Source organism: Microcaecilia unicolor, chromosome 4 (genome assembly GCF_901765095.1).
Source record: "Microcaecilia unicolor chromosome 4, aMicUni1.1, whole genome shotgun sequence".
NCBI classification, from domain to species: Eukaryota; Metazoa; Chordata; class Amphibia; order Gymnophiona; family Siphonopidae; genus Microcaecilia; species Microcaecilia unicolor.
In genome coordinates, this window is record NC_044034.1 from 72442460 (window position 1) to 72457170 (window position 14711).

Consider the following 14711-nt stretch of genomic DNA (forward strand, 5'->3'; position numbering starts at 1 on the left):
TCCATCTAAATGTTGAGATCGCTGATCTTAGAGATGGCCGACCTCGGTTTTCGCCGATAATGGAAACCGAGGACGGCCATCTCAAAAACGGACAAATCCACGCCATTTGGTTGTGGGAGGAGCCAGCATTTGTAGTGCACTGGTCCCCTCTCACATGCCAGGACACCAACCGGGCACCCTAGGGGGCACTGCAGTGGACTTCACAAATTGCTCCCAGGTGCATAGCTCCACAAAACCCACTACCCACAACTGTACAACACTACCATAGCCCTTAAAGGGTAACGGGAGGCACCTAGATGTGGGTACAGTGGGTTTCGGGTGGGTTTTGGAGGGCTCCCATTTACCACCACAAGTGTAACAGGTAGAGGGGGATGGGCCTGGGTCCGCCTGCCTGAAGTGCACTGCAGTACCCACTAAAAACTGCTCCAGGAACCTGCATACTGCTGTGATGGAGCTGGGTATGACATTTGAGGCTGGCATAGAGGCTGGAAAAAAATGTTTTTTAATTTGTTTTTTTTGGGTGGGAGGGGGTTGGTGACCACTGGGGGAGTAAGGGGAGGTGATTCCTGATTCCCTCCGGTGGTCATCTGGTCAGTTTGGCCACCTTTTCGAGGCTTGGTTGTGAACAAAAAGGGACCAAGTAAAGTCGGCCAAATGCTCGTCAGGGACGCCCTTCTTTTTTCCATTATCGGCCGAGGATGGCCATCTCTTAACCACGCCCCGTCCCGCCTTCGGTACACTGCCGACAAGCCCCCTTGAACTTTGGTCGTCCCCGCGACGGAAAGCAGTTGGGGACGCCCAAAATCGGCTTTCGATTATGTCGATTTGGCCGGCCCTGAGAGAAGGACGCCCATCTCCCGATTTGTGTTGGAAGATGGGCACCCTTCTCTTTCGAAAATAAGCTGGATAGTAACACAGTAGGTGACGGTTCCCCTAATAGATAAAGGAAGAGAATTCTAGATTAGCGCTGCCTGATAGGATAATGAATTGCCTAACAATTTATGAGACTATGGATTTTGGCAATGGAAATCCTAGCAGTCATTTCTCCCTTGTATTCCTTGAGGATAAACCTGACAACAGTTGGAAATGATCTGCTATATGTGTAGGTAATTCTCCATATAAAAACTTATAAGCAAAAACACAAACTTTAAAACATAACCTAGCTTCAATAGGGAGCCGATGTAATATTAACAGAGGAGTTATTGAATCATATTTATATTTATTTATTGCAATTATACTTAACATGACTCTTAACACTTGACAAGAAAAATAGTTCTGACAAAGAAAATAAAAAAGAGAAAAAAAGATTATAGGAAATACATAAGTCATAACTAAATCTAACCTCTATTTTAAAGAAAAAATAGAACAGGGGACAAGATTACTGAAATACAATTGCACCTGAGGAAGAGCACTGAAAATGGGAAAATCAAAAGATATATATATCCTAAGATACAAAAGAAATTATTTCCCATTCAGAATATAACGGATTAACCTTCTATATAGCGCGTTACAAAATACTCAACTACACAGTAACATTGGAAGGAGTAGATATTGCCAGCGGAACTGGAGGTTGCCTGGACGTTATAACATTTTTCAAATGTTCTGGGCCCAGTAAAACAATTTTTATCAGAAACTTTTACCACACATTATTTGGAAATTGAAGGAAAAAAGTCCCTCACAAAGTTACCAGTTGAGACTTGAGTGCTAAAAAAGCTCTCCATCGCATCTGTGTAGCTCGGCGAAGGTCAGGAAATATTAACACATTTTGTCCCAGAAACTCAACTCCTTTAAATTGAAAATACAGACAAAGAATCCAATTTTGGTCATATTCCAGGGCAAAGGTAGCTATTAAAATTGCCTTTGCTACAACTGGATCAGAAGTCTCCAGAAAGCCTTTAAGATCAAAACTGGCTTCTTTTTTAGAGTCTTTTTTTTAATCTTTGATCCCTGGAAATCCTGAATCAATGCAAAAAGCCTTTGCGATTGGTGGTAAATTATCAGCGGGAATCTGCAAGATCTCTTTCAGATATTTTTTTAATCATCTCCAAAGGAGAGAGAACTGGTGATTTAGGGACATTTAAAAATCTCAAATTCAGCCTTTGATCATAATTTTCCAAGGCTTACAATTTTTGATGAATATTCATATTTTCTCTTACCAAAGCCACCTGAGTAGAATGTAACTCCCCAACTAATTTCTCAGTTTATGTAACCCATTTATCCAAACCAGTAACAGAACCCTCACATTGCTTGATATATGATTGTACCTGCTCAGGAACAGTCAGAACAGAGTCTAAATGAGTCATGCTTCCCATACTTCCTCCAATGTTATGTTCCCAGGTTTCTTCTTCAACCTAGGGAGTTTTAGAGCCAGCACCAGATGGCCCAAGTCTCACAGTAGGCCCCGATGACCAATTTGGTTTACCTTCCACCTCACCTACAGTCACGCTTGGTTGCTCTTAGTCTGACAATTTCCCTTCAACAGAAGAGGGTTTTCCAACAGCATCCCAGCTTCAGGAGGAGAAATGGCAGCAGCATTGACATTCAAAGTTTCCACCGACAGCTGTACCGGTAGACCACTTCTGGGTTGAGGTGGAGTTGCGTGATTCTCGGGGCTTAGTATGGTATCAAAAATGCTCAGAGCAGCCACTCCAACAACTTTGGTTCCTGAGATATCTGTTTCATTTACGGGCGCAGAAAACTCCTCAATGTCTGCTGGGTCAAACCCAAGGAAACAGCCAGTTCTGCAATGTCCCTTGTGCTTCACCATGCTGGTCCTGCAAGAGCAAAACTAAGGAGCTGAGCGCCGTGCATCCATTCAAGCCGCCATCTTGTCTCATTGAATCATATTTAGACACAGAACAAATTAATCTGACTGCTGAATTTTGAACTAACTGAAGATGAGATTTCTGAGACTTGGTACAACCTAAGGGCCCTGTTTACTAAGCCGCACAAACTTTTTAGTGTGACCTAATAGAATATAATGGGTATCTCTATCATTAGCGCACGCTAATTTTTAGTACACGCTAAAATGTTAGGGAGCCTACAAGCACGTCTTAGTAACAGGGCCTTAAGAAAATAACATTACAATAGTCCAACTATGAAAGGACTAAGTATTGAACAATAAGTCTAAATACTTGTAGTTCAAAAAACTTTCTAACTGGTCCCAATTTTTCAGACGTATAAATGAGTTCTTTGATTTCTCAACATGAGAAGACTGTCCACTTCCACTCTAAGAATTTAGGAAGAACTTTCCAATTTATAATTCAAATCTGATAGCCATAAAATTGGGTACATATTCTGCAAATCTGGTTTCCCGATCCAAAGAAATTTTATCTTAGTTTTAATTTCAATTTATGAGAAGTAACCCAATTCTCTATTAATTCCAGATAATGTAATAATTTCAACTGAGTATCACGTTCACTCTTAGGGAATGGAAGGAAAACAGTAATATCATCAGCATAAACATACGATTGAATATTTTTCTTTTTTAGAACTACCCTAAAGACTGCATCCAAATTGTTGAATAGGGTGGGAGAGAGAGGTGAGCCTTGAGGGACACTACAATGAGCCTCCCAGGGCTTAGATAGTTCTCCTCTTATTTTAAACATATAAGATCTTGTCTCTAAAAAACCCCGAAACCAATTGGATATATACCAATGATTGGTGGTTGGCCAAGTCAAAGGCACTAGTAAGATCAAACTGTATTAAAGAACAACATCCCTGACTCAACATCTGATTATCAAGAGCAATCTGCAAGCCCACCACTGTTTCTGTACTGAACCCTTTTCGGAACCCAGACTGGGAGATATGAAATAGTTGAAATTTATCTACATAAGAGTCTAATTGACTGGTAACCCATCCTTCCATAATTTTTAACAGAAGGGGAATTGAGGCAAATGTACAATAATTGGTAACATCTGAAACATCACCGTTTTTTATTCTTCAGTATAGGTGTCAAACAATTTCCTCATATAAACTGGACTGGGGGTGGGGGTGATGGGGGGAATGGCAGCTGCCAGATGACTATCCAATCTGAGATAACAAAAAGAAATGATAGGGAAATAATTTTCATCAGATAAACTGGACAAGGATCTAAAAAGTTAGATTTGGAATATATGAATAGTAGTAGTTTAATATCATTGGGTGACGACAAGTCAAACCAACACCATAAGTTATCAATAGGACAAGCCAAAGGATCTGAATCTCCAAATGTAGGATACTGACTTGTAGCCAGTAACAGAGACCAGATACCTTCCACTTTATTTTTAAAATATAGAGCTAACTTGAACTAGGGAATATGGTTTCATTATTAGATATCAGACCATCAACATTCAGTTATATAATTTCTTAGGATCAGAATGATCCGAACCAATCACTCAGTTGTTCCTCCATATCGACAGGTAGAGGGGCTAGCCTCCCCATTACCCCATGGTTCTTTTCCTCCTTCCCTGAATCCTTATTCATGTTTGTTTACTCCATGCACAAATGTGGTACAAACTGATTAAGAGACAGACAAGGAGATGGATTGATCCTCAACAAGTACTCTCATCTGTTGTGAAACCTGCTTAAAAACAGAAAGGAAATGAAGCATATGTTTGTTGGTCTTTGCTCTTCAAGTTAATTCTTGCCTCGTTTGATTCTGCTGTCCCTTGCTAAGCAACCGTAAGGTTGCACACTGGTAACAAAGATTGGCAGCTCGCCACTTTTACTTCCTCTTCCTCCTGCTACTGTCATTCCAAGGGACTCATGTGCTTCTTTCTTCACAGTAATTTGTTTTTCTTGGCATGTGACACTTTGACAGAGGTCCTACATTATGACAAGAAAAGAAGTGGGTCAAAGCATGAATACAATTGTAACAAAAAGAACAGCTTACTATGAAAGCCACACATTTGATCATAAATGGAATTATTGTGTTATAAAAGTAGTTGTATAGCTCTCTTCAGAATGAGTTTAAAATGCTTGCACCATTTAAAAGGTATTGATCTGACCAATGGAAGAAATTTTTATTTTCTGTATTTCATTTACCCTTGGTTATAGTAAGGCCAATAATTTCAACAAAGTTTGAGACTCAGCCTTACTGGACATAAAATGCATAAAATAGATGCTGATGAACATAGTATTTGAAACATATTTGTGCATGTTGGTGTAATTCCCGATGATAGAGCTATAGGCTTGTCTCTCTGTGCTACTTAGGGGCCCTTTTACTAAAGAGCAGTAAGTGTGCTAAGAATAGCGTGCAGTAAATATAAAGCCTGCGTAGTAAATGCAGGGAGCATGCAAAGCCAAGCATCTGTTCTGTATTTACTGCATAAGGCAGAACTTACTGCACGGCACCAAGTTACAGGTAGCGGTAGGTAGCATGGGCATATTCACACTAATATGGTGGAGGCTCACAAAAATCAAAGAATAGGTCATAGTCCATCCCCCCTCTGCACATTCAATCCCCCCTGAAACAGTCCTGCACTCCTGATCCTCCTTGACATGCCCCTGCACTTTCAACTCCACATCACATCAGTTTTCTTTCTAATTTGTTTGCTGGCCCATGTGCACATAAAAAACATTTTGTACACAAATATTCAGCCTCAACCTGTGTGCGGTATAGCCTATGTCCATAATAAAGAAAGTCTGCAAAAATTTTGTGCGTACAGTTCCTAGGCATGTGCATGCCATTTCTGACCTGTGTATGTGCATACACATGTACAGCTTAGCGGGAACCTTGCCCCACACCCCCTGCATCTCCAGTTCCCCTCCCCAAGGCCCCCATAATGTGATCCCTCCTCATCAAGACCCCCTCAGTCCAAACCCCCTGATGTAAAATTTGCTGCCTCCAGAAGCTGTCCCTGACCCCCCCCCCCTCCCTGAAACCTACCCAGAAGACTCCATGATGCTCCAGTGGGCCTGAGCAGGAGCAGACGGGGGGCTACCGCTAGGGATCACTGCTACCATTTAGAATCTGAGCACAGTCCCAGGCTGCAGAAGTGGGGACCACTCTCACTGCTCTCTTCCTTTGCAAATTCTGTTAACCTGTTACCAAACCAGGACACATAATTTCTCCTTTTAACCACTTAATTCATTCAGTAACTCATGTACTTTAAAACAACTACCACTCTGTATTTTTCATACCGGAATTGGCGTTCGCCATCACGGTACTATGTAAGCCACATTGAGCCTGCAAATAGGTGGGAAAATGTGGGATACAAATGCAACAAATAAAATAAAATAAATAAATAAACCTATTAGTACCAAAAGGGAAGGAAGCAACAGAATTTGCAAAGGAAGTGAAAAAATCTCTTCAAAGAATTAGATCTCTAGGGGAGAAACAACAAGTGGCAAATGCATAAGTACAGTGGGAAATACAAAGTGTTACTCCAGGAACCATTCATTGATCAAAATCAGACACGTGAATGGTTAAGGAGAGGTGAATTGAAACCTAAGGATGAGAGTGACAACTGCAGCCCAGGACATTGGATTACAGAAAGCATTGAAAAACGGGTGCAACAGACATCAGTAGATTATTCATCTTGTGGATGGCTGGGAAGTGCTGATGGTGAAAATTTTTTATAACGAAAAGAATAACAAGGTGGAATGTCTCATTTATTGGAAACTCTGTAAGCATTACATCTCTGTACCAGAAAAGCATTGGGATCATTACCCTAACATTCTTATCCCGACTGATAAAAAGCTGGATGCTTATCAAAGCTTAGTAAAGGGGCCTCTTAATATTAGTACTCATCAAAAATATATCAAGGAAAATAAGGCAGCTGTGATAATTACCTACATTATAAATTCAACCACTCTTTTGCCTTGATGTAAACTTCATGTTCTTTATAAAGATACTCAGCTGTGAAGGGAAAATCTCAGTCTCACAATTAGTGAACAGGGTTCTCATTACAGACATCAGATGATAGAATATGGTTCAAAATTTGCAGAATTAATCCAGAATTAATCCAGTTAAACTCTGGAATTCGCTGCTGGAAAAGGTGGTTAAGGCGGTTAACTTAGCGGACTTCAAAAAAGGGTTGGACGGCTTCCTGGAGGAAAAAGCCTTAGAATGTTATTGAATGGACGAGGAAATAATACAGTATTTCTAGGATGGGCGGGACAAATTGCTTGTATTTTTGGCCGCTGTCGGTGACAGGGTGCTGGGTTCGATGGACCCTTGGTCTGTCCCAGCACGGCGATGCTTATGTACTTATGTACAGGTAGTATAACTTTTACTTTGTGAATTTTCTTAGATCATCTTTTACTTCACCATAAGCTATGTTCAAAAAATGATTGACTGAGATCCTCAAGTTTCCTCCTCTAACTTTTCCACCCATGTTGAGAAGAGAAGATATAATGGTTTATACCATTCTAGACATTATAACATTAGATAGATTCCTATATACGGGTATGTTATAAATGACTTAGAGCCTCATTTTTATATGTAAAGGCCTGATCAGTTGTTACATAAGACAAAGTTTGGATTATACAAGATAGCCTGGACTTTGTTTTCATTATGGAACATAGCTAAAATCCAAGGAGGATCCAATCTTAAACAACCTTTGTCCCAATGGATACAAAATTATTCACCTTCCCAAAACAAACAAAAGAGGTGGAGGCATCGTTCTCCCCTATAAATCGTTTTTCTCTATCGATAATACCTGACCATTCATCACCCAATCTAGAGAATACGGCCTGCAAAATTAAAGATGATGCTTTAGACAATCATCTTATCACTATTATCTTTTATAGACCCCCTGGAAATTGGGCTGATGTTCAATCAACTTTCACTGAATTCATATCTAATATATGCCTAAATGCCCCAAACACAATCATACAAGGTGATATAAACTTGCATCTAGACAACCTAAATAATATACACACCAACAAACTAAGAGGCAGATGCACCAAGCAAACGTTAAAAAAATCTAAATCGTTAAAGTCCCTAACGATTTTCAAAAAACGAAGAATGCACCAAAACAACAAGTCACACATGCTCGGATCGGTATTGAAAAGTACAATGTATCAAAGAATCACAATACACGTCGGTAATCGGCCCCTAAACCATGCGCAGAGCAGCCAAGCGTTATGTTAGCTGCTCTGCACATGCCACAAACAGTCAAAACACAAGCACATGGCTCCCAAATCAAAACAAAAATAAAAAAAGGGTCGGGAGGGGGCAAAGGCCCAGGAGGAGAGAGACGCGCGACCGAAGCTGTGCGAAGACAGGCATCAGCTTTTCTTCTTGCCCGTGCAGCGTCTTCGGACAGAGGAGAGAGGTGCTGCACGGGCCCGGTAAGAGGGAGGGGGGCCCAGTAGAGGGGGGGAATGGCGGCGACGACCCCAAGAGGGGGCGGGGCACAGGGCGGAGGATGTCGGGAGGCGGAGCTGAGGGGAGACAGAGTAGTGAGGAAGGGAGGGGGCCGGGGCTGTGCGAAAACAGGGTTGAAAGATCTTGCAAAGAGTGGCATGAAGTCTGGGGTCCATTTCTTCCTCCTGCCCCTGGATTGATTGCCATGAAAATAAAACCTGAAAATCAATTTTTTTCAGGGAGAGCTGAATTCTTCAATAATGTCTTGGCATTCAACTCGTGCCCCAGCCCACCTTTTAAGTTTATGTTCTCTGTGGCTGTTCGAGAGACAGATGATGAAGCCTTTATGTGCAGAAAATAAAATCTTATTCAGGCCAGAAAAGAGGGATTGAAAAAAAAAAAAAAAGACATATTGTTTTAAAATGCATGTCAGCTGCAGTTTTCGTCAAGCCATTCGTCCCCGAAAACATCAGCTGCAGAAAGAACAATAAATTACACATAAACATCTAATTTCTGCCTATACACGGACGGGTGCATTTTTCTGTCTACAAGTTTTGGAAAAAGATCTGTGAAGTAGTCGTTAGTTTATTTATTTTTTCTCCTTCTAAGCAACGTGTGTTTTGTTTGCAGTCTGAGGACGGGGATGCATTCCTAGAAAAAAAATGTATAATCCGCTAAAAGGAAGCATGTCGACTTTTCTACACATGTGGAATAACAAAACCAAACTTACGTGCAAAGACATCTCTTTGTTACCTCTGGATTTCTCTTCCATGGGCACATTTGAAAGCTTATTTAGGAAATATTTTTGAACTCCTTGGGGCTTGTAGAGGCTTCTGTTTATGGATTGTGCCTTTCAGTTTCCTTTTGACCAATCACAGCGCTATTAGCTCTGCTAATGCGCTGGGATTGGCTCACAGTTTGTTTGTTTTTTCACTTTACAATTTTGATTGAAAAGCGGACTTTTCTCTCTTACAAAAGATCTACGTTAGGTTTCCTGTCATGAGACATATTAGAAGAAATGTCCCCACTCAATTTTCCCATTCAAACCTTCAGGGATTAACGAGCTTAAACGATGTATCCATCTCTGCTCACATTGAAACAACGTTCTTTTCCTGTTGCCTCCAATCCTTACAAGAGAAGCCTCAATATGTTGTAAAACAAAACATTTTAACTCTGTGAAGGAGTGTTGTGCTGTATCACAATGATGAGCAAGTGGTGTAGCCACTTTTTTCGTATTCAGCACACTCCGGTGTTCGATCAGACGAACATATAAGGAACGTGAGGTTTGACCCACATACAACTTCTCACAGGGGCAAACCAAGCAGTATACCACATGATCTGATTTACAGTTAGTATTCACTCTTAAAGCATACTCTTGTGTCGTTCTAATATGTCTCGTGACAGGAAGCCTAATGTAGATCTTTTGTAAGAGAGAAAAGTCCGCTTTTCAATCAAGATTGAAGAAGTGAGAAGACTACACGCTGATTGGTCAGATCCACTCTTGGCGTCTGACGTAGTTGGGTATAAGTAACCTAGGGGTCATTTTTCTGGGTCGGTCCACTGAAGTTGGAATCCTTGATTACGGAGGTGCTTGTAAAAAAGGATTTAAAGATTGAAAACTGATGTAATGTCAATTGAATAGTTTGGATCTGCGTTTAAAAATATTCTTCTTTTACAGCTCAACGCAGACCACACGACCCTGAAGCAGGTGACGAAACGCTGGCCACCGTAGGTCGTGGTCGCGATCAGCGTTGATAAGGTTCTGACAAGAGAAGGACCAGGTCCAAATAAGCTAAGTATCATTCAACTTAAAAGTTAACACATAAAAAAACGGAAGACAAAAAAGACTAGAAAAAATTGTGTTTATGGACTATAGCTCAGAGGTTTTGTGCCAATGATGAAGCAGCCCAGCCCCCGAGAGCTATAGAGTCACACAGCCGGGGGCTTCTTGAGGCGTTTCCTCTATACATTAATTGTGTAGTTTGAACAGACGTCAATGGAGTATGAATTGTTTTAATCTCCTTTGTATTCTAGACAGTTGGTTTGAATGAAATAAGAGGAGATTTCCTTCATGATATGTTATAATCAGTGGATTTAATTGATTTACCAGCTCAAAATGCATCTGTAAATCCAGAAATACCTTATACTTCATTATCCTAACTATAAAAACATCAATTTCAAGTCTATATTATGCACTAAATGGTGGACTGATTTACCAGTTGAAATTAAAGAAATTTCTAACTATTTTTACAAAACTTTCTGAAAACTTAATTCCTGGAATAAGTATGTTATCCATTAAAATTCTAGTATTTCTGTAAAATCCTAAGAAGTCTAGCTAAGTTGCTTTAACGGATCGATCTTTACATCAATATTTCTATCTGCTTTTATTTAACTGTGTTGTAAGCCACATACACCTGAATAATTGGTATTCGGATTTTGTGGGATATAAGAATCAAAATAAATAAAATAAAATTTCAAAGTATAGTAACCTATGGAACTTTATACATCTAAGTGCTTTGAAAATATATCTCTTAATGTACAACTAGTCTTTACTAATCAGTGTTTATCTGCAAGGAAACATAATTAACTACATCAGTCCAATTATTTCATTTTTCCTACACGCTGAAAGAATAAACTAAAGTACTTACCTTATGTGAGCTGGGTCTACTTTGATACAGCTGTTGTGAATGATAATGGTACTGGCTGCTAATATGTGTCCCTGTTTCTCTCATAATATTGTTAGTTTGAAGCTTTCCTGGTCGGCAGACTGTTAAAGAAACTCTTTCTCCACTAGCCTACAAAAAAAAAAGGTGACCTATAATAAGCAAAACATTTTTTTAAAATATGTTTGTGAAACTTAAATGTTAATCATATTTTTCCAAAGCATTTTTTTTTGCTATATGATACCAAGCTTTAGTATTTGTGAAAGGTGGCAGACTTGCCTTTCATACAAAACTGAAAACAATGCAGACAGAAGTATTATAAGATACCTGCATTCTTCCACTAGTCTAGAAGTCCACCATTAAGAGTGGATAGTTTAGTTTGTTTTATACTACTTGACCACTATTCTGCCACCTAGTATTATTATTTCATAAAAGCCAATAACTGGCTGTTAGGTAAACATGACTCAGTTGCTATTGACTCACTGGATTTAACTGCTGACCTAGGCGTAAAATATATATATAACCTGGATATCTATCCTTCACCAGTGCACTTACGTACCAGATTTCCTTTAAGACAGATTATTTTTAAGTACTCACACACTAATATTCCTACAAAATCAGACAAATTCTAGATAGTATGTGGACAGGAGAATTCACATGATGTAGGGAAGTCCCATACTATTTTACAAGAGGCTCTGCCAATGTATAGCCTCTTGTAAAAGAGATGCAGAACTGCATGCAAAATCCCACCATGTATAGGAGCAGCGATTTTAGAAAGTTGCATGTGGAGACATATACCCCACTCCCCCACCATCACCACACACAGAGGTAGTAGTGCCTTTGAAAAAAAAAAACCACTGCTCTCTCTGGACAGGGCTCCAATCCCAGTGTTGGTAGTTTCAGGTACTTGATTGCAAGCTTCCCCCTGCCCCACGTGCTGGGCTCCCCTCCCCGGAATGCAGTCCCCAAATGTGGGCTACCACCTATCATGCTTCTGATACAAGGGCTAATGTCATCACAGAACTGGAAACAATATTCTAGGAGAGGTATCTGAAGTGTCAACAGGGTTAAAAAAAATGCTTACTGCATTCTGCCAGCCCTGGGTAACGGTACTCTGCGGGTTTATATTTTGGGGGTTGCATGGAAAAGATCATGTGTGACATCAATTGTTGTTCTTGGATAGTGTTATAGTGATTTGAGTGCTGAACTGATAGTTGGGGAGAAGTGGAGTTCTGGGGGAGGGGTGATAAAATATGCAAAAGCATAACAGAAACTACTCATTATATTGTTCCAATTTTTCCTGATTTTATTGGTTGCATATCATACGGTTGTAATTTTTGCACATTGTTGTAATTGTTCTGGTGGTTTCTAAATAAAATAATGGAAAACAAAAACAAGTTAAGGTGGGTTTAATGTACATTCAAGCTGTGTCATCTTTGCTGCATGTGTGCATTAGTCTATATTAGTATTAGTGTGAAGTTAATATCAGCTCATGTGTTGAAAGTATTAATGAGCTGTGTAAAGTATTAACATATCTTAATGTTTTAACATGTTATTTGCACATTAATACATTAGTAAATCTAGCTCTTAATGTGGACATTTTTTTAATATTGAACTTTTGCAATAAAGTGATGCAACTTACCTGGATAATCTGCGCAGCAAGCTCTGGTGTACCATGTTTCAGGTCATGTCCATTTATAGAAAGGACGCGATCATTGCTGCAGAGCCTACCATCTTGAGCAGCCAATCCTCCTTCCAAGAGGTCCAAGATAAAAACCCCAGGCTCATCTGTCCTACGAACTAACTTAATGCCAAGCTGTTCATTGGAATCCCTTTTAAGCAAGGTGATATGAAAGCTTTCATCTCTTAGAGAGCCACTGTCGGTCTGCAGATGTGTTCGACTACCAAAACGTCTCTCTCTGAGAACAGTAAGATGCAGCACAGTGCATGGTTTGGAAAGAACAGCTCTGGCATAGTTATGTGACACATTACTGATATCAAAGTTATTAACCTATGAATAAGAAGAATAAAAATGATTATTCAACAAATGTTTTAGGAATTTGTTATTCATCTCATATACAGGAAAGTGCCTGTGCGTGGACCTGAGAGGGGCATGGGTGGCTCAGGGGTGTAACTTCAAAGGGGTGTGGACCTGGGAGGGGCATGGGTGGGTTCAGGGTGTGGACCTGGGAGGGGTATGAGCAGATCAGGGGCATAACTTCCAGGGGGCGTGGACCCGAGAGCAGCTTGGGCTGGTTGAGGGCGTGTCAGGCCATTTCACACATGGGTTATATAACACTAGCATTTATGTGTCTAGCTGCCCAAAGTTAAGCAGCCATTGAACTGGTGTAAGTGATCAGGCCTAAAGTTAGGTACGTAAATACAGACTTACACTAGTATTCTATAACTCTATTTGCGTGCACGACTGCCATTATAGAATTCAAGCTCAGTGCACATCATCCCAACGCCTTCATTTCAACAATGTTTTGAGAATTCACCTCCATATGTACTTAGCATTTTCAAATGGTCATATGTCATTTTACCCCGGTAAGCCATTCACAGCAGTATCTAATTATTTGTCCTATAGTTCTCCCAATAAGACTACAAAACAGTTTGCAGCAACATTCGCCAAGTCCACTGAATATTATTAAATATATATATATTTTGTGTGTGTGTGTGTGTGTGTGTGTGTGTGTGTGTGTGTGGGGGGGGGGGGGGGTTCTTGAAGCCTAGATTGGCCGCTGTCGGAAACAGGATGCTGCGCTTGATGGACCCTTGGTCTTTTCCCAGTATGGCGGTGCATATGTGCTTATGAAAGCATCAAATCAAAGTAACAGCTAACAATATGGACAATCAACATTCATAAGCTACCATCAACACTCAGGATTTACAATGCTTTCAAGAGGAATCAACACTTCAGACAACATCATTTCCAAACAATCGGGCCTTTGCAAGAAAAAGGTCACTGTCGTCCTCACACTGCTAGAAACTGCAAAGCGGGCTTGCTATATGGACCATAAGTCCCTATTAGGGACATACCAACATATCAAGTCAGCACAATACAACAGAGCCCTGTCCGTAAGAATCTTATAAATTCAGGCCTAGACCTACATGTTAAACCTTGTGGACCTAGCTCCCATAAATGCCAAATGATCATCCCGAAAATTTCTTAATTTACACTTCCCCAGCTGTAAAGGACTAAAATACAAGCTTATACATGCGACTTCCTTCTCTTACATGAGTACGCAGTTGTGGAACGCACTACCAGCTGACCTGAAAACAATCAATGAATTATCTAACTTTCGTAAATCCCTGAAGACGTATCTCTTCAACAAGGCCTACAAAGAGGACCCATAGCTTAACTAGACCACCTCACCAATCCTCCCTAGTCTGAAAGTCATCTTTCAATATCTATTTTCTTAGAACTTCTTTCCCATCCTTAATCTATTTGCATCACCAATTGTATCTGATACCCTGGAATGGCAATGCCATAACAGATCTCTGTAAGCCACATTGAGCCTGCAAATAGGTGGGAAAATGTGGGATACAAATGCAATAAATAAAATAATAATAATAATAATCTTTATTGTAAACTGAAAAGAAAAAGGATATTATACTCTTTTTTTTTCAAATACACTTTATTATTTTAAATACATGAGGTGGATACACTAGAATTAATGAAAGCTCTGGCTTCAGTTGGAGTGAAAGAGTTGCCTCAAATGTCCACCATACCCTGCTTCCTAATAATAATAATA

At 40.1% G+C, this 14711-nt stretch overlaps 1 protein-coding gene across 1 annotated transcript in view; it reads right to left on the reverse strand.

Moving 5' to 3' along the window:
- The window catches only part of LNX2 (ligand of numb-protein X 2), a 146954-nt gene that overhangs the window by 17371 nt on the left and 114872 nt on the right, over positions 1 to 14711 (reverse strand). The window contains exons 8-10 of the mRNA XM_030200335.1: positions 12599 to 12967; positions 10942 to 11088; positions 4629 to 4806 (exon numbers count right to left, since the gene is read on the reverse strand). Coding sequence (XP_030056195.1) covers positions 4629 to 4806; positions 10942 to 11088; positions 12599 to 12967 — 694 coding nt within the window. The remainder of the gene's footprint in view (positions 1 to 4628; positions 4807 to 10941; positions 11089 to 12598; positions 12968 to 14711) is intronic.